Consider the following 22,921-nt stretch of genomic DNA (forward strand, 5'->3'; position numbering starts at 1 on the left):
ATACTTATTACTAAGCCAAATCTAAGGCACGACTTTTGCAGAGCATCCAGGTAGGTACACAATAATACAATACAATAATATACAATAATTAAGTAACCTAACCACAAAATTAATTTTTTGAAAAAACACCGACCGCGACATAGTAGACCGATTTTCATGAAACATGGCAAAGAACACTCCCGATTAACTCAGCTTTCAAACGAAAAAAAAAACGAAATTTAAATCGGTTCATCTGTTCGAAAGCTACGACGCCACAGACAGACCCACACACAAACAGACAGACAGACAGACAGACACGTCAAACTTATAACACCCCGTCGTTTTTGCGTCGGGGGTTAAGAGGATTCGGTAGCGAAAATGCTAAAATGGAAAGGAGCCCCCCTTTCAACTTGGGAATTCTAGTTAAATATACAAGTGTTATTAACTAGATTTATCGAAAAAAAATTGTCCATTAAGAACAACTCAGTCAAAAAATCTTTAAAATCGAGGTTCCGCTCTCGACTCTTTCATCCTTCAAAACTTAATCAATCGGAACGAAATTTGAGAATCTGAATAACAATGAAATAATCTATGTCGGACCGTTTAGCTTTTTTGGTTAATTGTTACCAATCTTGAGTATCACACCTTTTTTTGCGCCACAATGAAAAAGGCCGTTTTCGGAAATTTTTGATTGGCTCTTCTAATCTTTAAAAAGCAGAATATAAAAAAAATCAAAACGGTCCGACACAGGTAAAAATTATAACAATCTGTGTTGAAAAAATCATTGCTCTATCTTCAAAAACCAGGGAGGAAATAGTCGAGAGCGTTTGTATGGAGAATTGACCCCTACCGTATCGTCTTAAAAATATGCTAGTTTGAAATTGCTGACTCCATCTATGTAAGTGATCTGTGTAAACATGTCAGGTTGTCTGGGGACAGTGCCCCTACTAAATCGAGCGAAAAATATCGCGGGCGTAATATGTGACTTTCCACTTAAAAAGGACCTTGTGTTCATTATGAATTTATCACTTGCATAGGAAGTTTAATGCGTTTATCCAAAGTATTAATATTATCAAAGAGGATCGAGTATTATAGAGAGTTACTGTCAAAGTAAAATTTATAATCACAGTGCATAGGCTGCCATCTCTCGACAAAAGCTTAAAACTTTTGAACCTGTTTTGACAATTTGGCCCATATTGTTAGCTTGATAAGTGTTAAAATGTCAATTGTTAGTATTAGCGCCATCTAGCTGAGCGTTCCCCAAAGGTGTAACGCCATCTAAGCCACCGTACCATTTTCTCTAGTAGTGCGGGGCGGAAACGGCTAATTAGTATGAGAGTACAGTCCCTGCTGGCAGAAAGCATGAAACTTGGCATGTATAGGTTTATAAGAAAATATGGAAGTAGAAACACGCCGAGGTGTCAATGTTTCCCCTCTTTCCCCCCACTTTTGTATTCCTGATTTCAGTTTTTTAATATTTCCATGATAACCGTGAAAGCTACCATCACAATGTCTAGAAGAAATATGTTCTTCATAAAATTCTCTACAATATTGTTTTTGGAAGTATAAAGCTAGAACTTATAATTTTCAAACTATGCTCATTTTCCCCTAACGATATTTCTCTTTGGTGACCTGAACGATAAGTAAGACTAGCGATTTTGCTCTTTTACCTGTGGCGATGTTGCTTCACAAAATTGTTCCTTGGGTCAAACTGATCCGATTTAGCTCAATAGTCATGAAATCGCACGTCACTACCCCCCACAAAGACAAGGGGAAAGGGCCGGTTTCCTCGGTGAAAACTATGCATTACTTATTTTTGCTCTTAGTGACTAGGGCAAATCGTGTATCATTTTCGTGTAATATAAGGACGAGTTAATCATTTCTGAAAAAATCGTTGCACCTTACTTATCATACAAAAATAACGCGATAATAATAACCGCGGCGGCGAGGCTGTAAGGCGGTTGAGAATTGATGGAAGGCATGGATAAATTCGCACACATCCAGCAGGCCTCCGTGGCGCAGTTGGTAAGCGCGATGGCCCCGGCAAGGCCAAAGGTCGCAGGTTCGAGTCCTGCCGGAGGTGTGAATTTTTCCATTTTTCCTTTAATTTAAAAATATGTAATATCGTTCGCAGACGTTTCTGCATGATAGAAAAAACAAATGTAGTAAAATAATTATAAAAAAAACTCACCCCATCTGGACTTTGTTTCTTGACCTCGCAAAACTCATTGAGGACATCTTGCAGCTTTTTCGTTGAATCTGTAACAAATTATCGCTTTTTAATTATTTGAATTGTCATGGTATAAATCCATAATTATCCATATACCTACAAATATTATGAATGGGAAAGTGTGTGTGTCTGTTTGTTTGTCCGTCTTTCACGGCAAAACCACATCTCGGATACTGGCTATCAAATATACAGGGTGGTTTAACACCATGTTCCTTCTCGGGAATATAGCGTTATATAAGTGCAGCAGAGTAGATTAGTGAAGGTAGGAATGATAAATTAAACAAAAAATAAAATTAACAAATTTGCCAACTTTTGGCCCTGGTGATAACCCTACATGCACATACCATATTGTTAGATTAAGGGATCGCAATCGGGAAATCTCGGACATTGTTTGCATTCTTTCCGAGCGTTGACATTAATACACTGATGTATGAATGACACATGTCAAATACTTAAATGAAATAATGGCAAAAATATGATTATCAATCTTTATTACATACTTTTAACCATTTTTAACACTATTTTCACGTTAACATCCTACGGTGTTCAAATGTTCTTCCATCTTCGTAGGTAAATGCATGATGTTTCGTGACGTTGTAGCACATGATATTTAATATTGTATGTAATTAATGTTTCCCTGGACTCCGGCGATAATACCGCAGTATTTTTTCATCAAGTCTAGCTGCAGGGCCCGCGGGTTGATTCGTTGGTCATTTTGTGCTTTTTCGTGATAGCCACATTGGGATAAGTTTGTAATCTAAGTGACTATATCAGAAGCACCTAAAATTTTTTCTATGCCCCACCTGATGCGAGAGTGGATTTGGTTTGTTACTTTTGTTAATAATCAGTCACATTACAGTTCCATTGCAGTTTTACGTAGAGCAAATTTCAATAATCACGATGTTTTAACATAGGCAATTTTAGTTGAATAATTATGACATTAGATGAAATGACAATACCTATCATTTCAAGCGTCAAACATCTTATCAATTTTCGACCACGTAAAGAGTTTTGCTGGTCGTTGAAAATGTAACCTATTAATTTTGCGAACCAAATAATAGTTAAGAACTAGGTCATGCATGAAAAAATGTGGGCGTACATTTTTTCATGCATGAAAAAATGTACGCCCGGCTTTAAAAACAGTGATGTGAAAAGCGGTTATACCAATTATTACATTATATCAGTCTAAGTAAGATAAACATAACTTTTTTTATGATAAAAGAGGTCGCGATATCTTCCTTAATTGTTTATGCCTTCATGTTTATGATTAGTAGTCAGTGGTTGTCATATCTAATGTCACTTGAACAATTTTTGTGTTGATATTATTAAAAATATGTATGTAACCTAAGCTTTCATCTGATAAATCTACAAAGAGAACGGTCCCTGAAAATCCTGCGACATTTGTTATCGGTGTCGGAAACAGATCCAAAATGGTACGGCATCAAATTAACACCAGTAAATGTTCTGTCATCTAACGATTGTTTACAAGTAAGGTCATTGACCCTGTCACCTGTTTAGGGTTTGCACCTAGTACATTTTTACAAAAATGTTTGAAAGGCTATAACTTGAAAATAGTTAAAGTAAATTGTATAGTTTCTAGGGGAAAAATGTTGTCCTAATGCTACACTATCTCCCATTTCCCGAAAGGATCGTCGTCCGATTCCACGCGGTATGAAAGAGGCGCGTTTCAAGCACACATTCTAAAAGCTCGTGTAGGTGAACGCGTACAATGCTGGAATGAGTGAGATAAAACAGGTTGACTGTTTGCGTTTTTGACAGGCGGTAACTGTGAGGTAACTGTGAGCGGAAGTGGTCATACTGTATGATAGTACTCTTTATTATACTGTGGCAAGACGAAGCGACGAATTGACGTGAGTTTTTAAGTGGAGATAGTCGAAGGGATGGAGACTGACATACAGGCTACTTACTGACTTACAGCATAAATTAAATATAACAAGAGCATACCATCCCATAAATTAAAATGCGACCGCCTAAGACCGCACTTACACTCCACCACACATAGATGGCGCCACAAAAAAAATGTCTTGTAGCTTTCGATTATACTTGTAGATGGCGTTAAGTGTCACTTTTGACATAGATTTACGGCTCGGAATTGACACTTAATGCCAATCTACAAATAATCGGTGGCAACAAGGCATTTTTTGTGGCGCCATCTATGTGTGGTGGAGTGTAAGCGCGTTCGTAGGCGGTCGCATTTTAATGTATGGGATGGTATGATCTTGTTATATTTAATTTATGCTTACAGGCAACTGATCCCAAGAATCGGCGTTGAAAAAATGACCGGAAACCCAGTGGGTAAACCAGTATTGATAAGGATTAGTGCGACTTTCGAATATTGTTCTCCATTGAAAAGTGACTGGCAATTATTATAATGCGTAATGTCAAGCCATTATTTAATTGTAGAAAATGCCCAAAATGAAAGGGGGCAAACTGTAAATTTCAAGTTACTAGGTCAAGTGAGTTATCGTTAGAAAGAGCGCAAATTGGACGTGACGTAAATAAACTATTTTTATAATTTTTTTGTTGTGGAAAAAAAAAAATTTGAAGGAAAATGTAAAAAAAAACCGTTCTTTTTATTGTGGAACGTACTCCAATTTATAAATCGAGAATTATAATTCGCAATTGGTAACGCGTTGGACCGGCAATCCAAGGATGTGGGTTCGAGTCCCACGTTGGCCAGAGTCGATAACTGTTGATTTTTCCATTACGATTGATGTCTGCATTTATAATTTGCGAGAATGAATGTAGTTTTCAAGACGTTTAGGATATCGATAAACGTATGAAAGCACGTGGTAACCCAATTTAATCCATCTAATAAGCAAAATGGACCGTGCAATGTATTGCATTAAGGTGGAAACCCATTACACCATATCATACTATGACCGTGCTATGAACGTGTCAGACAAAAAAATATTCTTTGTATTACAAAGTATGAGGCTATGCATACTAGCCCGTTCCATCACCGATCATACCCGTAGCGTGCCATGCACGGACCGTCAAATATTGTCGGCGAGGATATTTTGCCGGTGTCGAAACGCTCCGTGAATGGCACGCAACGGTGATAGAACGGTGCGTGCAGGCGGTCAAACGGGGTATAACCGCGTATGGTGACCGTTTGAAGCACGTTATACACGCGTTGTCATACTTCTTTCAGTCACTATACTCGCCTATGCTACGGGGATGATACGCGGACACTACGGTCACTATACTCGTCTATGCTACGGGGATGATACGCGGACCTACGGTCACTTAACTCGTTATGCCCGGATATGAAATGATGTGGACACGTTGTAGTGGGCATAGCCATCCGTGTCGCGTTACATTCCGTGCCTGACACGTTCATAGCACGGTCATAGCATGATATGGTGTAATGGGTTTCCACCTTTATTTCATAGGGGATTTTACTGACATGAAAGGCAAAAGGTCACAGTTCAGGATGTTGTTGATTAATATCATTAGTGACTATTAGTGAATTGTTCGCAATTACATTTAGGTATTAGAAATAGAATATACTGAAAATTACATTCACATATTAGTGGCAGAAATAGAATATACACTGAAAGATGTAAGAGGATTTCGTCACTACTTTGAAAAAATCTCGTATCTCACGCTGCTTCTCAAAGTTAAAACGCAGTAAGTCTATATGCATTCCATACATACTTACTACAGTTATCTTTTCACTGACAGACGAAGATACAAGTTTTTTTTAAAAGTAGTGACGATTTATATACAGAGTGTAACAAAAATGGTGGTGATCCGTTTAAGGGCGTACTCAGTATCGTATTCTTATCAGGAAAAAGTAGAAGAAAATTTTTTTTCGCTAAAAAAATTTTCACTTTTGTATGAGCCGGGCCGCGCGAATCGGTCGAATATCCATACAAAGATAAAAAAATTTTTTGCGAAAAAACCGTGGACCGATTTTTGTCTGAAAGCTGAGTTAGTCGGGAGTGTTCTTAGCCATGTTTCATGAAAATCGGTCCACTATGTCGCGGTCGGGGGTTTTTTCAAAATTTTAATTTTGTGGTTATTTTGTCTGAAAGCTGAGTTAGGCCTGATTTAGACGACGTGCGAACTCGCATGCGATTTTAGGTACATTGCTGGCTGTTGAGGTTACATAAAAAATTTTTTGCGAAAAAAATTTTTTATCCTACTTTTTCCTGATGACAATACGATACTGAATACGCCCTTAAACGGATCACCACCATTTTTGTTACACCCTGTATAGTCTGGTAAGACAATTTGTCAAATGCAGAATAAAATTTAGACCAATCAAATCTGCAGAGGTCGGTAAAGTGGTTTTTGAAAACGTGTTCGTGATGATGATGATAAACTTTTATCTGAGTATTAACCCTTAAATGCATGACCTTGACAAAGATTTATTCAAATTTACACTTTGACATGCTGTCAATAGAGTCAAAAATGCATGATGCATATATACATCCCTATGCATTTAAGGGTTAATTCGTTTTAATCCATAGGCAACCCTATCGCCGGGCGCTTCGCACGTGCGGCTCGTTTCTTTGTTAGAATTTTGTAGGCATTTAAAATGGCGGCATGTCGTGAACATCAAAGCAGTGAGCTTTCTGTACTTGTACTATATTCTGTGGTTTTGATCCATAAATCTGTCTTATTCTCAATATCGATGTTTTATGTACACGGAAAACCTTCTCCAATTACCACTCAATTGCCTCAGAGAACGTTGAACGCGAACGCTTTGGACATTCGACACCGCACTAGGACAAACCAACTGCAGACAGATCAGCTCGACAAAGGTGTAACTGCCTATGGTGCTATAGCGGGATAGAACCTTGTGAACCGTACCAGGATAAACCAACTGAAGATAGATCAGTTCGACAAGGTTGTAACCGCCTATGATGATATAGCGAGATAGGACTTTGTATGACCAAGTGATGGGATAATGGACGTTGGAGTCTTACGCGAAACGTTCAAACTGTAGGACGTCATACGATGAAAATCCATACTAATATTATAAATGTACTAATATTATAAATGGGAAAGTGTGTGTCTGTTTGTTTGTCCGTCGTTCCCGGCAAAATGGAGCGATGGATTGACGTGATTTTTTAAATGGAGATAGTTGAAAGAATGGAGAGTGACATAGGCTACATTTTGTCTCTTTCTAACCTCCCACTTCCCTAAAATGGGGGGCGGAAGTTTGTATGGAGCATTCCGCAATTTTCGATTAACGCGAGCGAAGCCGCGGGCAAAAGCTAGTAATATTTTGATATATATTTTTAATCCCCGACGCAAAAACGACGGGGTGTTATAAGTTTGACGTGTCTGTCTGTCTGTCTGTGTGTGTGTGTCTGTCTGTGGCATCGTAGCTCCCGAACGGATGAACTGATTTAGATTTAGTTTTTTAACCCCCGACGCAAAAACGACGGGGTGTTATAAGTTTGACGTGTCTGTCTGTCTGTCTGTCTGTCTGTTTGTCTGTGTGTGTGTCTGTCTGTGGCACCGTAGCTCCCGAACGGGTGAACCGATTTCGATCCGACCGATTTTTGTCTGAAAGCTGAGTTAGTCGGGAGTGTTCTTAGCCATGTTTCATGAAAATCGGTCCACTATGTCGCGGTCGGGGGTTTTTTCAAAATTTTAATTTTGTGGTTATTTTGTCTGAAAGCTGAGTTAGGCCTGATTTAGACGACGTGCGAACTCGCATGCGATTTTAGGTACATTGCTGGCTGTTGAGGTTACATACAACTTTGCACAGCCATCAAATACCGCAATGTATTAAAACTCGTATGCGAGTTCTCGTACCGTCTAAATGGGCCCTTAGTCGGGAGTGTTCTTAGCCATGTTTCCTGAACATCGGTCAACTATGTCGCGGTCGGGGGTTTTTTCAAAATTTTAATTTTCTGGTTAGGTTAGGTTATTGTCATATATGGATCACTGTACGTAGCCAAAAGCCAAATGCGCAAACGCTTTGGATAATATCGTTATCTATCTATATTATCTTTTTCTTCTGTGACAATTTGATATGTTTTCTCTGAAGAAGAACGACGTATTATTAAGCAATAATATAATTTATTGAAATTAATTTCCATAGAGTACCTAGTCTGTTCATATTCTTTGATGAATACTTTTGCATGTTAAATTGTATCTTGTTATTTAATGCATGTTAGTTATAAGATGTAATGTTTTGAAAAGAAGTTGCCCGCCGAGTTTCTTGCCGGTCCCATAGTGGATACCCCCCTTCCAACTGAGGGGGGACTGAAATCTTCTCGAGGCTGAGGCGTAGGGTTAGAGCCGGCGTAGCTTTATTTGACGTTCATATGCGCATTGTAATATGCCTACTTGAAAAATAAATATTTCATTTTCATTTCGTTTTCATTTTCATTTTCATTTTCATATATTACTCTTCTGTATTGGTGCTATAGAGCCTTAGATGCTATAGTCTAATAATCTAATTTGTTCTTATTTCCTTATGACTTTCAGTCTTAGAGCAGATTCTAGCGAGCGATAGCATAAAACAAAAAAATAAAATTTTGAAAAAACCCCCGACCGCGACATAGTAGACCGATTCTCATAAAAAATAGCTAAGAACACTCCCGACTAACTCAGCTTTCAGACAAAAAAAACTAAATCTAAATCGGTTCATCCGTTCGGGAGCTACGATGCCACAGACAGACACACACAGACAGACAGAGAGACCCTTCGTTTTTGCGTCGTCGTCGTTAAAAATAATTAAAGTAGTTTATCATGTGTGCCAACTTTCAGAATATCCTTGGTAAATAAAATATGAGACGGAGAAAAATAAACAAAGAATGTGTTTTAGTGTATAATTTTCCTAATAAAATAATGAAAAGCTGCAATTAAGTACGGTAAAGTATAATTTGCAACAATAGTTAGTCCACGACTGCTTTCAAGAGGCACTTCAAATACCTCAGATTTTCTGAAGCAATATTTTCTGTACGAGAGCCTGGTGACATTTCTTCTGGCGTCTTCAGGTCCATAGTGTACTTCTAGCAACGCGATCCAGTACGCTTTTAAATACGGTAGCAACGTCGACTTCCCATACTTGGCCCAAACCACAAGAAACACAAACGTAATAGCGAACACTTGAAAGAATATGTTGAAGAAGTAGGGGTAAACAACGGGGTGCGGCGTGGTTATCTGCTGAACTTTGCACATAAGCCATTGGATCATGAGCCAATACATCATGCAGTAATTTGTGCCGGCGCACAGGGCTGTACAGCATTCCCAAAACTTGATGCATAGAGTGTAGGGGAAGCAAAGGACTTCGCTCCAATTGTTTGAGAAGACGTTCTGTGAATCGTTTCCAGTGTGGAAGGCGACAGATCGCATGGGATCACATTGCCTTGGTGGTCCTTTCTCAATCGGAGCACCGGTCGATTGCCTCGCGCCGCCGGGCGGAGGCCGCGATTTTTTCGCTGGACTCCTTGACCGATTTGCCATGATAAAATTTTGTACTTAAATAAATTTCGGTAAAATTAAACAGCTTACTTAACTAACTTAAAAGTAAAAGTGACATGACGTGTCATTTCAAATCATGTCAAACCCTACATGGACTATGTCAAACAATAAAAAGTTTGGACGTATGAGTTTTCTCTATAAGAGTTTTGAAGCATTCATTTTCTGTTTTTCTTTCCTATATCTCTTTATCTGTTTCACTAGACCTATATACAGCCTGTCAATAAAACAATAGCTTCATTTTACCCAACATTTTACCACATTTCCACAAATTATACACATCAAGTGCGCGTCGTTGCAATAGAGTAAAAAAATCGTCCGAATTGCCCTATCAACTATCCTGGTGGCGCCACCGGAGTGTATACAACATAAACAACAGTCATCATCATCCTCCTTGCGTTATCCCGGCATTAGCCACGGCCCATGGGAGCCCGGGCTCCGCATTGACAACTAATCCCAAGATTTGGCGTAGGCACTAGTTTTTACGAAAGCGACTGCCATTTGACCTTCCAACCCGAAGGGTAACTAGGGCCTTATTGGAATTAGTCCGGTTTCCTCACGATGTTTTCCTTCACCGAAAAACGACTGGCAAATATCAAATGATTGAAGGCGAGTTCTCGAAGCTGCTGGAACTCTGCGGGTGACAGCTTGTCCCATTGCAACCCAGGCGCCATCGGAGTGTATACAACACTAACAACAGATACTTACAAGAGGCGAGCTGTTGAAGCTACTGAAACTTTGCGGGTGACAGCTTGACCCATTGGAACCCAGGCGCCACCGGAGTGTATATGTACAACATTAACAGTATACAACACTAACAACAATATACAACACTAACAACAGATACTTACAAGAGGCGAGCTCTTGAAGCTGCTGAAACTCTGCGGGTGACAGCTTGTCCCATTGGAACCCAGGCGCCACCGGAGTGTTCGGCATTATCTGAAACAAGATAGAATATTCGTTATAGTATCTGTGAGAATATAATATAGTGTCTGTGAGCAGTAGACCACAAAACTGACATCGAGTTAATTTTTGTTAACAGCTGTCACTAATTTTGTGTCCCAATTTCTGAAAATGCCCTTATATTGTTGTTAATTGTTAGAATTCTAAGGAACAAAACATTGTATAAGGCGAAATAATTGAGGAGCGTTTGTTTCTCTTTTATGGACTCATAAAAGAACAATACAGAGAACATAGAGAAAATAAAAACATCGCTTTCATATCATTCAAACTAGAGATGGGCCGAATACGGACTTTGCCGAATACGAATATTCGGCATTGAGTTCAGCTGGTACCGAACCGATCATTCGGCCGAATATTCGGTTCCACTATATTTTAAATCCTGGCTTAGAGTTAAAAACTTTTCAATGATTGGTAATGGGTACTAACTAAGGCTCTTAATGTTCCTATAATTTAGTGCATAAGAAAATTTAGATTTTTGTTTCTTAAGCTACATTATTTTTACTTTTTTACGTAATTATTGTAGGTACTTATATTTAACGCATTTTTAACCCCCTTTGGTCCTTAGAATCCTGAAATGGGATGTCATTATCCCAAGAATTACGAAACAATTTACGCTATTTATTTACTTTGTTTATTCGGTAAATATTCGGCAATATAACCGAACTATTCGGCCGAATACGAACATTGAAAAACTTGCCGAATATGCCGAATACCGAATATTTACCGAATATTCGGCCCATCACTAATTCAAACCAAATTCACACTGCCACATTTTGATATCACTCGAGCGAGCGTGTATTTGGGCCATTTTTTTTTTTCAAAGTTGTCCCACTTTTTTTTGTAACATGGGTATTTTTTACGCGATTCATACTCAGAATCGCGAGGTCTTTCGATCCTGATATGAGAAAAAAATTGTCCCAAGATTTCCATACATTCCGTTACCGCTATACAAAATGTATGAAGAATGGTAACGGAATTGGAAAAAACCTTGGGACACTTTTTTCTCCTATTAGGATTGAAAGAGCTCGCGATTCTGAGTGGAAACCACATAAAAAAAAATGTAGTGAACAACTTTGGAAAAAAGGACCCATTTCGCTCGTATTTGTCACTTTAGGTTGGTTTGTTATACGACCCTCCACTGGTCCTTGAATATAGTGAGTGTAATATGGTCAGCACTGTAGTAAGAATGCATTTTTGGTATAATCCGGATTATACCAAAAATCCCTCATTTAATAATAGTACATTGTGCAACAAGGGGAGGAAGTTGAATATTATTATTATTTTTAAAATCGGGACTTAATCGCGTATAACTACATATTAAACTGACCTCCAACGTCAGTGTCGTCAGTGTTGTATGTCGACAGAGTAACATCCCTAGTGCGCAAACAGTTCAAGTTGATAATCAAAACCAAGTGCGGGTAGTTCGAAAAACTCGCGCGGCTGTCAGAAGGTGTTGATGTAATTTCAAGCCAGTCTTCTCCGAGACCACGGGGACAACGCCGTCCTTGAAACGTTGGAGGTCAGTTTAATATGTAGTTATACGCGATTAAGTCCCGATTTTAAAAATAATGATGTGTAATAATCGTGAAAGTTTAAATAAGTTGAATATTACTAACGAGAGTAAGTTAAATCGCGACGGCTTTCCGGAGCGATTTAAAGACTCAAGTTTCTAATATTCATACTCCCCGAGTTACACACAATGTTTTTCATCACACTCGCAATGTAAAAAATATGTAAATAGATGTAAAAAAGTTAAGTACGGTACAAAAAATGTCATTACTCCCTTGGGAAAACGATTTTTCTATAACTAACGCTCTGCCTGCGTGCAATAGCACATTTAAAGTGCGGGTGTGATGGAATATTTCTTCAATGTTTGGCCCCCAATAAAAAAGTATGCCAATCACTGGTTAAATAAGACTCAAACGATATTAAAATGATATAATTTTGACATTAGAATGTCAATGTAAGCTCGTATTGCCCTCATAGACGCCCTACTTTTTTCCCGCGCTAAATTAAACTTCTTTGTAAGTTTCATTGTACGAGTAAGAATCTTTTTTAGCGTCATAACTTTAAACTGAATGGCGTATAAAACTGACTTTTTATAACCTCTTAGATTAAATAAGAGTGTCTCGAGTACTCGTATTTCTATTTACAGAGTTTTACTTTAAGTAAATGGCACAAAAAAATGTAGCAAATAACTTGGTCGTGAGTAATGAGAATTATCACTGAATTTTATTTTAAAGTCTCGTGTTTTTATGCATGTTAACGAGAGCTAACTCATAAACTGGGGGGTTACCATGACGTGCTAAAGCCGTTCAGTTTAGGTTGAGAGAGAGGGACGGAGCTATGTAACTGCTATAGCTGTGTCCCTTTCTCTCAACCTAAACTGAACGTTTTAGTACGTCATGGTAACCCCCCAGATAGGATCACTCGTGCGTCTGTCTGTCCGTCTGTCATACTCAATTTTCTCCAAAACTACTTAACCGATTAACTTGAAATTTGGCACACATATGTTAACCTGTTACTCAAAGACGGACATGTAATTTAAATTAAGAAAACTTAACTGTAGGGGCCACTTTTGGGGTAAAAGTGAAAAATTTTAAACATATTATGTTACATATCACAATAAAGAGCTTTTTATTTAATAACCTGTAGTCAAGTAATCTTCAAGTAATTTAAGAAAATTGGCCACAAATTGGCTATGTCGCGGTCGGGGGTTTTTTCAAAATTGTAATTTTGTGGTTAGGTTAGTTCCACTTTTAGTTTCCATTTCTGCTAATTAACACCAACTAGTGATAATAAAAAAATATGGTAACAATAAATTATATTATATCACGGTAGTAATAATTAGTATAATTATATTATATCCCTTTCTTCCCGTGGGTGTCGTAGAAGGCGACTATGGGATATGGGTTAAATTGTGGCGTAGGCGAGAAGGCTGGCAACCTGTCACTGCAATGTCACAGTTTCGTTTTCTTTCAACCCCTTATTTGCCAAGAGTGGCACTGAAGCTTTAGTAGTTTCATGTGTTCTGCCTACCCCTTTATGGGATACAGGCGTGATTGTATGTATGTATGTATGTATGTATCACGGTAGTTCCGGTCATCCCAATATATCAAATCAATATCCAATTATTAAATATCGGATGCCCCTCTTGAATTGCATTATGGCGTGGAATAAAGCACCATTCAGACGTCCAAATGATTGATCGAGGCATCCTGTATAATGACTTATTCGTTTCGAGGCATTCTGTATAATCTGTCTTATATGACCTACTAGCATTTGCCCGCGGCTTCGCTCGCGTTAGAAAGAGACAAAAAGTAGCCTATGTCACTCTCCATCCCTTCAACTATCTCCACTTAAAAAAATCACGACAATTCGTCGCTCCGTTTTGCCGTTAAAGACAGACAAACAAACAGACACACACACTTTCCCATTTACAATATTTGTATGGATATGTTTGCTGGCCTCCGAAGACCCTTTATTGTGTAACTGGACTTCTTTAGGCCTTTTCGCGAGAACAATCACCAAAAATATTTTTTCTAAGGTAGGTAAATTTTATGTTTTTCCTACTCAGAATCACGAGCCCTTTCGATCTAGGACAAAAAATGAGATACAAAAAAATGGTACCAAAATTTTCTATTATTTTGCTTACTTTCCACTTTTGAAAAATAGTAACGAAGAAATCGAGCTGATAAAGTTTTCCCGGGAATTAGCAAAATGGCTTTTTTGTTTTAATGACTATATAGATTTTTGCTACGCAAAGGCAATTTTCAGACAATATTCAGGTTTTCAATACTTTTTTCTCAATGCGCTCTCCTTATACCGACCCGTTCAAAAGCCATCGATCAATCGGACGTCTTAATGGCGTCCCTTTTCAAGATAATGCAGAGTTGCAGCTTACAAAGGTGGAAAAATCTAAGGTAGAAGATGTTAGAAGAAAATATTTTGCCTGTGGAAAAAATCTAATATACATACACACAACTCACAATGAATGATAAACGCATGAGGCGTCACGAGCAAGCACCTAACCCCCGCCCGTCTGTGTACACTTGCCGTGTGTGTGGGCAGGGGCGGCACACTCCGCGATTCTATCGCCGGGCTACAAGTACATCCTGGCGGCCGCGAGTTCGCGGCCTACTCAGGGGTGGCGCGCGTTGTCACGGAATGCACGTTCGCACTTTCTATTGTTACTTTACATCACGAGTTTTTTTAAGGTTCATATACGATGTCCGCTTGTCGAATGGCTAATAATACTTAGTTAAGTAGACATCATGAATAAAATAAATACTACATTTACTGATTAAGTCCCACGGAAAAGTTTAATAAGGCTTGTAATGTTGGAACTTGAACAAAAATATATAAAATACAGTATATATACCTCGAAAGTACCCAAGACTTGAATAAACTCGTAATAGTATAACATTTTATGTGAGTATTAATTCGTTTTAATCCATATTAGGTAACCCTATCGCCGGACGCCGCGCACGTGCGTCTCGTTTCTTTGTATGGATTTTGTAGGTATTTAAAAAGGCGGCATTTCGTGAACATCAAAGCAGTGGGCCTTCTGTACTTGTACTATTATATATTTTGTGGTGTGGGGGCATTTTCAAAAATTGGCACCCAAAATTAGTGAAAGTTGTTAACAAAAATCAACTCGATGTCAGTTTTGTGACGACAATTAAGCATGACATTTCAATAAAAATATCGCTTTTATGTTAATTACATTTTAAACTATAAGCAACAATCTACATTTAGAACACGAAAAAAGGTGGTTTTTGGACAAATTTTATTCTTAATTGTCGTCACAAAACTGACATCGAGTTAATTTTTGGGGTTCCGTACCTCAAAGAGGAAAAACGGAACCCTTATAGGATCACTCGTGAGTCTGTCTGTCCTTCTGTCACAGCCGATTTCTCCGAAACTACTGGACCGATTTACTTGAAATTTGGTATTGTTAACAACTGTCACTAATTTTGGGTTCCGATTTCTGAAAATGCCCGTGAACGAGAGATCCTCTCTCGAATTGGGCTGATACAGCCACGAACCTAAATGTCGCAAGGATGCTGCTTAAATCATCTGTTATAGATGCAAATACCTATTATTATACTTATACTCACAGCTTTTCTAATAAATCACAGGTAATAAAAGTTGGCGTTTTTATCCGATTTAATGGTCGGAAAACGCACTATTTCACACCTTAAACCCGGAATGATACCAACTTTATTAGTTTTATTACTTTCTTTGGCGATAAAACTAATGTGTGGTCAGCAGGAGTAGGTATGCGGGTGACCTAAGCACAGTATAAGGACGACTCAGTAGTTTTTTATTTATTTATTGAAAACAAAAATTACAGTTTTATGTTTCTAATCTTTTCGCCAAACTTACGTTTAACGGCGAAATGAAGCACTCATTTTCAAAGTTACTACCTTAAATTATATAGAAAGACTTAAGTGTTAAGAGTTATTACGGATGACAGCAATGCTCGATTCATTCCGAAAGGGGAATATTAATATGATGGAAATAATGGTGATTTTTATGTGACTTTCGTAATTAGACGACTATCGGAATTACCCTAAATGCACCTTACTACATAATAATATCTTATCAACTACTAATGGGTTAATTTGCGAACTGCTAAGGAATGGAACATGCTCCCCTCATCTGTAGTCCCGGGCGAATACAATCTGGGTGAATTCAAGTCAAGAGTGAATAGGCTATTACTGAACCAGTGAGCTACAACCTCGACCTTGTCGTCACTTTCCATCAGGTGCGACTAAGTTCAATCACTGGCCAGTTTATAATAAAAAAAAACTACCACGATCGGTATTTGCCTCTCTCTCTCGCGCGTACTGGCGCGACCAGCATCATCCGGTTTATGTACTCTCTGCACCTCGCTGCGTGCGAGCGCTTCTCAAGGACAAACCGCGCGGCGCAAAATTTGTTAGAAGAATTATTACTGAGTCGTCCTTATACTATGACCTAAGTGTATGACCAGAGTTGACGCTCTGAGCGTTTGGCGGGGCGTGTAGCGGGGCGGGATATCGTGCGTCCACCCTATGCGGCGTCGACTCAGGACACTTGTGTGAGCTTCAATTGTTTGAAATGCTCGCCGCACGCCCCACCCTGAAGCAGAATCAGAATCAGAATCAGAATATTTCTTGGTAAAAACAATTTTACATGTCAACATCTTAGAACAAGGTAGATATAGCTAATGTCTAAAATAGGCCATGCCTCAAGGGCCTATTTTAGACATTAGCTAGCTTTTAAGTTTAGTCTTAGTTTCTTATATAATTATGTAAATATGTTCATGTAAATAAAGAGATTAATAATAGTTATTTGTTTTACAAGGGGGCAAAGTAGTTGTTTAACCGCACGTGCCAATATTGATACCCGAGCAAGCGAAAGATTCCAATATTGAACCGCGAGCGTAGCGAGTGGTTCAAAAAGTGGAATCTTGAGCGTTGCGAGGGTATCAAGGCACGAAGGTTAAACAAACTTTGCCACCGAGTGAAACACAAAATTTTTCACCACACCAACACGAACAAAATACTGACTATAAAACATGAAACTAAATCAAATCCATCAATCTATTCAATTATTTATAATTCAAATCATCATTTGTAGGTAATTTCTACCAGCCAGCTTAAGACATCAAGTTAAAATTTGTATGAAATTACTTTGCACTCTTGTGAATAAAACGCAATTTTGCTATCTGTTTTCGAATAGCAAAGTAAGCCTTTACTAGTTGGTGTGGTGAAAAGGTAGATATTATTAAATATTTACACATTATATAAGTAGTTATTATGTATCAGAAGGTACAGTGATTTTATTATTATTATTTTATACCTACTTATGTGGATCAATGAATTCCTGATATGTATTCATCAATCGAGTAGTAAGCCATCTTTATTAAGAAAAGTTTTAATTTATTTTTGAATACTGTGTCACTGCACGCCCTATATGAGCGTGAACTCAAGGGCCCGTCTCTAGAAAGATACAAGCCTTGTATTACAAGTGCGCGAACTGTCAAATCGTATGGGTTGTCATGGAAACACACTTGTAATACAAGACTTGTACCTTTCGAGAAACGGGCCACAGGTCGTACATTCAGCCTCTCTACAAAGAGCTTTAGTAAAGTTAATTATTAAGATAAAGATTATTAAGGGTTAAATTGTGGCGTGGGCGAGAGGCTGGCAACCTGTCACTGCAATGTCACAATTTGGATTTCTTTCAACCCCTTTTTGCCAAGAGTGGCACTGAAACTTAGTAGTTCAAGTGCTCTGCCTACCCCTTTATGGGATACAGGCGTGATTATATGCATGTTATATGTATGTATGTAATTATTAAGATTTAATATGGCCGCATAGTTGATGATAACAGCGCCTCCATATGGTTACGTACGTACAAGGGCATTTTCAAAAATTGGGACCCAAAATTTGTGAAAGTTGTTAACAAAAATCAGTTTTGTGACGATAATTAAGCATGAAATTTCAATAAAAATATTGCTTTTGTGTTAATTACATTAACTATAAGCAATAATCAATATTTAGAACATGAAAAAAGTTGGTTTTTAGACAAATTTTATTGTTAATTGTCGTCACAAAACTGAAATCGAGTTAATTTTTGTTAACAACTGTCACTAATTTTGGGTCCCAATTTCTGAAAATGCCCACAAGTTATATTCCTTAAGAATCGGCGGCTATATTTCCGAGCTCATATAACCCGGCAACCTTCAAATCAAGAGTGAACAGGCATCTTCTGGGCGAGCTCACTCCATCGTAGGCCACGTCTTTGCCTTTGGCTAGTCTGTGGTCAAGAGTAAGCCCATTTATAATAATAAAAAAAAAATCTGAAAATCACGTATTTTAGAATAAAAACACGTATTTTAGAAAAGCTGTAGTATCTTAAACAAATTGCTTATACGAGTAAACTCATCCTTCCAAATCCTTCCGAAATAACAAATATGTATAACGTATTTGAAAGCAGCACCTGCGCCCACTGATTATCGACCTTCATTATTTCAATATTTCTGACTTATACACAAAACAATGTGACATGAGGAAACCAAATAATTTTTCATCACACTTGCTCGTAAACGGTGTTATGACACGCCTGCATACTGCAAACAAAAATGTTTTAAGAGGGCTTTCGTGTTAAAAATAGTGAAATCGCAACCGAGCGCTCGATCATACCGTGTGTGGTATCAAATTAAAGGGCTTTGCGAGTAGTTTATAAATATATATCACATTATAGGACTTTTTCTACTTGGTCTAACAAAATATGAGAAAATGTCCAAAAGTGGTAATAATTGTACCGGTGAAGGCTCGTTTTCAAAAAATTGGCAAAAACCAATAATAGCAATTTATAATCACTAAGGCATAACAGCAATTTAAGTAAACGTTGCAGATTAATTTAGTACAAAACTTACTTCGATGTGATGTAGATTTTCAAAGAAATTGTCACTTAATTTTAGGTAATTTCTGAAAAAATTGAATTCGCCTTAGGCTAGTTTACTCTTTTTCAAAAACCTAAAATAAAAATCTAGTCTGAAATGATTGTGGTACAGGATATACGAATTATAAATTTACCCGTTTTAATATTCAAAATTGTCCAAATTTTACAAATAAGATCGACTGATTCAGCTCTATACGTGCGTTTTTCTAAACGTGCATTAGAGAAAAATTCATAATTAATTTAGTGAGATAGTTTTCAAAAATCCAGTCTTATAAAAATCAAGATAATAAGATGCTCTAACTGGAACTTGAATTAAATAAATCTATTGGATAACGGAAAGTGTAGTATTTTACCGACTAAAACTATCAATTTTACATTCTTTTGACGTTTTTTTTGAAAGCAGCCTTAACAAAATTTGCTCAGATTGATTAAACATTTTTTGTTATATTTCTAATCGGTTAGTTCCTTAAATAAAATGATAATTATAAAACAAAAAGTAAGAAAAGTAATGTTAACTCATCCTTCAGTTTTTAATCCAAAACATCAAAGAATTTCAATCAAAACCGTAATAAACACCAAGTTCCAATAAAAATAATCCGATTTCCTAACAACGTAATCCGACCCGCAGAACCATAAAATGAAAGATATTTGTTCCGGAACATCCTATTCTACATAACGGTCTTTATTTAGGATTGATTTCAAATAAATTGATCTCTTTATGCAGAAATAACTTGGAATCGGTGAACGATTCTGACTTCATAACTTGTTAAACGATAACCTAACCGTCATTTCCAAACTCAAATGGAATTGGGCGGGGCATGTTGCCAGAGTGATGGCAGGTGGACTAAAATGTTGACCGAATGGTGGCCGCTATCGGATGTAAGAAGCGCCTGGCATCCGTTGGCTCGTTGGGTGGACGACATTCGAAAAACTGCGGGGCACTTCTGGATGAGATTAGCCCAGGACCGGGATAAGTGGCGTACACGAAGGGAGGCCTATGCTCAGCAGTGGACGATTAATGACTGAAATGATGATGATGATGAACCTAACCACAAAATTAAAATTTTGAAAAACCCCCGACCGCGACATGTTGGACCGATTTTTATGAAACATGGCCAAGAACACTCCCGACTAACTCAGCTTTAAAAAAAAAACTAAATTCAAATAGATTCATACATTCGGGAGCTACGATGTCACACACACACACAGACAGACAAACAGACGCATGTGGCGCAAGTGCCCCTTAGGGCCACTTGCACCAACGAAAATGGATCTAGCTGAGCGTACCCCAAAGGTGTAACGCCATCTAGGCCACCGTACCTTTTCCCGTATGGTATTGAGGTACGTTTTTTTCTTAGACTTTATCTGTCTATACGGAGTTATATATGTCTTCGATCCTCATCCTCCTGGCGCTATCCCGGCATTTACTACGGCTCATGGGTGCCTGGGGTACGCTTTAACAACTAATGCCAAGATTTGGCGTAGACACTAGTTTTATGAAAGTCATTGCCATCTGACCTTCCAACCCGAAGGGTAACTAGGCGTTATTGGAATTAGTCCGGTTTCCTCACGATGTTTTCCTTCACCGAAAAGCGACTGGCAAATATCAAATGGCATCGCACATAAGTTCCGAAAAACTCATTGGTACGAGCCGGGGTTTGAACCCGCGACCTCCGGATAGTCGCACGATCTCACAGCTAGGCCACCAACACAAATAGCAAAATTTGTGTAGCTACCGCTGGCGCTAGTTGCAACTAGCAATTGCCGCTTTAATGTACAGACATAGTATGGTTCGACCAAACGATGGAACGCTGCGTGTGCAATCTGGTGTACGACACTTTTTCTTTTTAATTAAATTTAGTGTGTTCTGTTTGTTATTATTCTTTTTTTTATATAGATTACAGACTGTTGTTATTTTTCTTGTAACGTTTTCACTTTTATTCTTTTTAACTGTTTGACCACTTTTCTTGTATGTGTTTTGCATTTCTTTTGTCTGTTACCCTCCGTGAATCTTTCTCACTTGATGGTCTCATCGGAAGATCAGCGCTGGAAGTCCCCAGCAACACGCTGAGATGAGGCCATTTCGTGACACTTCATTATTTTCTGTCTGATTGTTATTATGTGTATTTTGTCTTGCCTGTGTTCATGAATAAATGTTATTCTATTCTATTCTAGATATTCAATCAGGAACAAGTTGGATCAAAATCAAATCAATTTCTTATAAAGTGTCAAAGTAAGAATCGGTCTACCGGTGTTTTCAAGATGATCGATGGACATCCGAGGTAAGTTTGAGAGGACAAAAGATCAAAAGATATTAGATATTCTATTCCAAAGGTCGCCTTTGTGGTGTCATGTATTGTAATGTTTACAATAAGCACTTTCCTGAAAATAGATTTTTAACTCCCGACGCAAAAACGACGGGATGTTATAAGTTTGACGTGTCTGTCTGTCTGTTTGTGTGTCTGTCTGTGGCATCGTAGCTCCCGAACGGATGAACCGATTTAGACTTAGTTTTTTAGGGTTCCGTAGTCAACTAGGAACCCTTATAGTTTCGCCATGTCTGTCTGTCTGTCCGTCCGTCCGTCCGTCCGTCCGTCCGTCCGTCCGTCCGTCCGTCCGCGGATAATCTCAGTAACCGTCAGCACTAGAAAGCTGAAATTTGGTACCAATATGTATATCAATCACGCCAACAAAGTGCAAAAATAAAAAATGGAAAAAAATGTTTTATTAGGGTACCCCCCCTACATGTAAAGTGGGGGCTGATATTTTTTTTCATTCCAAACCCAACGTGTGATATATTGTTGGATAGGTATTTAAAAATGAATAAGGATTTACTAAGATCGTTTTTTGATAATATTAATATTTTCGGAAATAATCGCTCCTAAAGGAAAAAAAGTGCGTCCCCCCCCCCCCCCTCTAACTTTTGAACCATATGTTTAAAAAATATGAAAAAAATCACAAAAGTAGAACTTTATAAAGACTTTCTAGGAAAATTGTTTTGAACTTGATAGGTTCAGTAGTTTTTGAGAAAAATACGGAAAACTACGGAACCCTACACTGAGCGTGGCCCAACACGCTCTTGGCCGGTTTTTTTTGTCTGAAAGATGAGTTAGTCGGGAGTTCTTAGCCATGTTTCATGAAAATCGGTCTACTATGTCGCGGTCGGGGGTTTTTTCAAAAATGTTTAATATTTATTACGAAATCACTTAAATTACCTCAGCTTCCGATGGCAATGAATTTGTATATTTTGTATCCATGTTCATAATCACTAAAAACAATCGTATCTGCGTAAAATATACACACAACACAACAACATTATTATCACCATTCACTAATAATAAAACCGTTTTACTATCGCTATTCCTGATTTTTAACTGTATATCTTACACAGATATTATTTTTGCACTTTCAATTCTCAAAAAAATAGCACAATTATTATCACAAGCAGCACTCATACAAATACAAGTGTCAACAGGAATTCTTGTCAATTATATTTTTCCTCATACAAGTTATATTACTGAGGAGGAAAAGTTCACAATTATAGGTATGGCAATACACTTCTATCAAGTTGACGTTTATGTAGTAAACAACATAGACATATAATAAAATATAGATGGAATGTTCTTATCAGGATTTAAAGAACATTATGTCATCCTGTACACTCCCTTGAATTATGTTATAGTAGAAAGGATATATTTGAACGTGTACACAGCAAAGAAGCAAAGTACAACGGAAATAAAATAGTACATTACGATACTAGTGCGAAAAAAGGGAAGTTCGAAACGAGTTACGAATTTCCTTTTCGCACGTGTGTCGTACGAC

The 22,921-nt window shown here is 37.9% G+C and overlaps 1 protein-coding gene and 1 non-coding gene across 2 annotated transcripts in view; one reads left to right on the forward strand and one right to left on the reverse strand.

The window, feature by feature from the left end:
- Window positions 1–22,506, reverse strand: part of LOC125238684 (diacylglycerol kinase 1) — a 191,519-nt gene extending 169,013 nt beyond the window's left edge. The window contains exons 1-3 of the mRNA XM_048146079.1: window positions 22,315–22,506; window positions 10,531–10,618; window positions 2,171–2,238 (exon numbers count right to left, since the gene is read on the reverse strand). Of these exons, the coding sequence (XP_048002036.1) occupies window positions 2,171–2,238; window positions 10,531–10,618; window positions 22,315–22,362 (204 nt within the window). The 5' untranslated portion in view covers window positions 22,363–22,506. The remainder of the gene's footprint in view (window positions 1–2,170; window positions 2,239–10,530; window positions 10,619–22,314) is intronic.
- On the forward strand, window positions 1,987–2,062 carry Trnaa-ggc. Its single transcript has one exon. It is a non-coding gene; the product is annotated as a tRNA-Ala (tRNA).
- Window positions 22,507–22,921: the final 415 nt, after the last annotated feature.

This window comes from Leguminivora glycinivorella, chromosome 24 (assembly GCF_023078275.1).
Source record: "Leguminivora glycinivorella isolate SPB_JAAS2020 chromosome 24, LegGlyc_1.1, whole genome shotgun sequence".
Taxonomy (NCBI): Eukaryota; Metazoa; Arthropoda; class Insecta; order Lepidoptera; family Tortricidae; genus Leguminivora; species Leguminivora glycinivorella.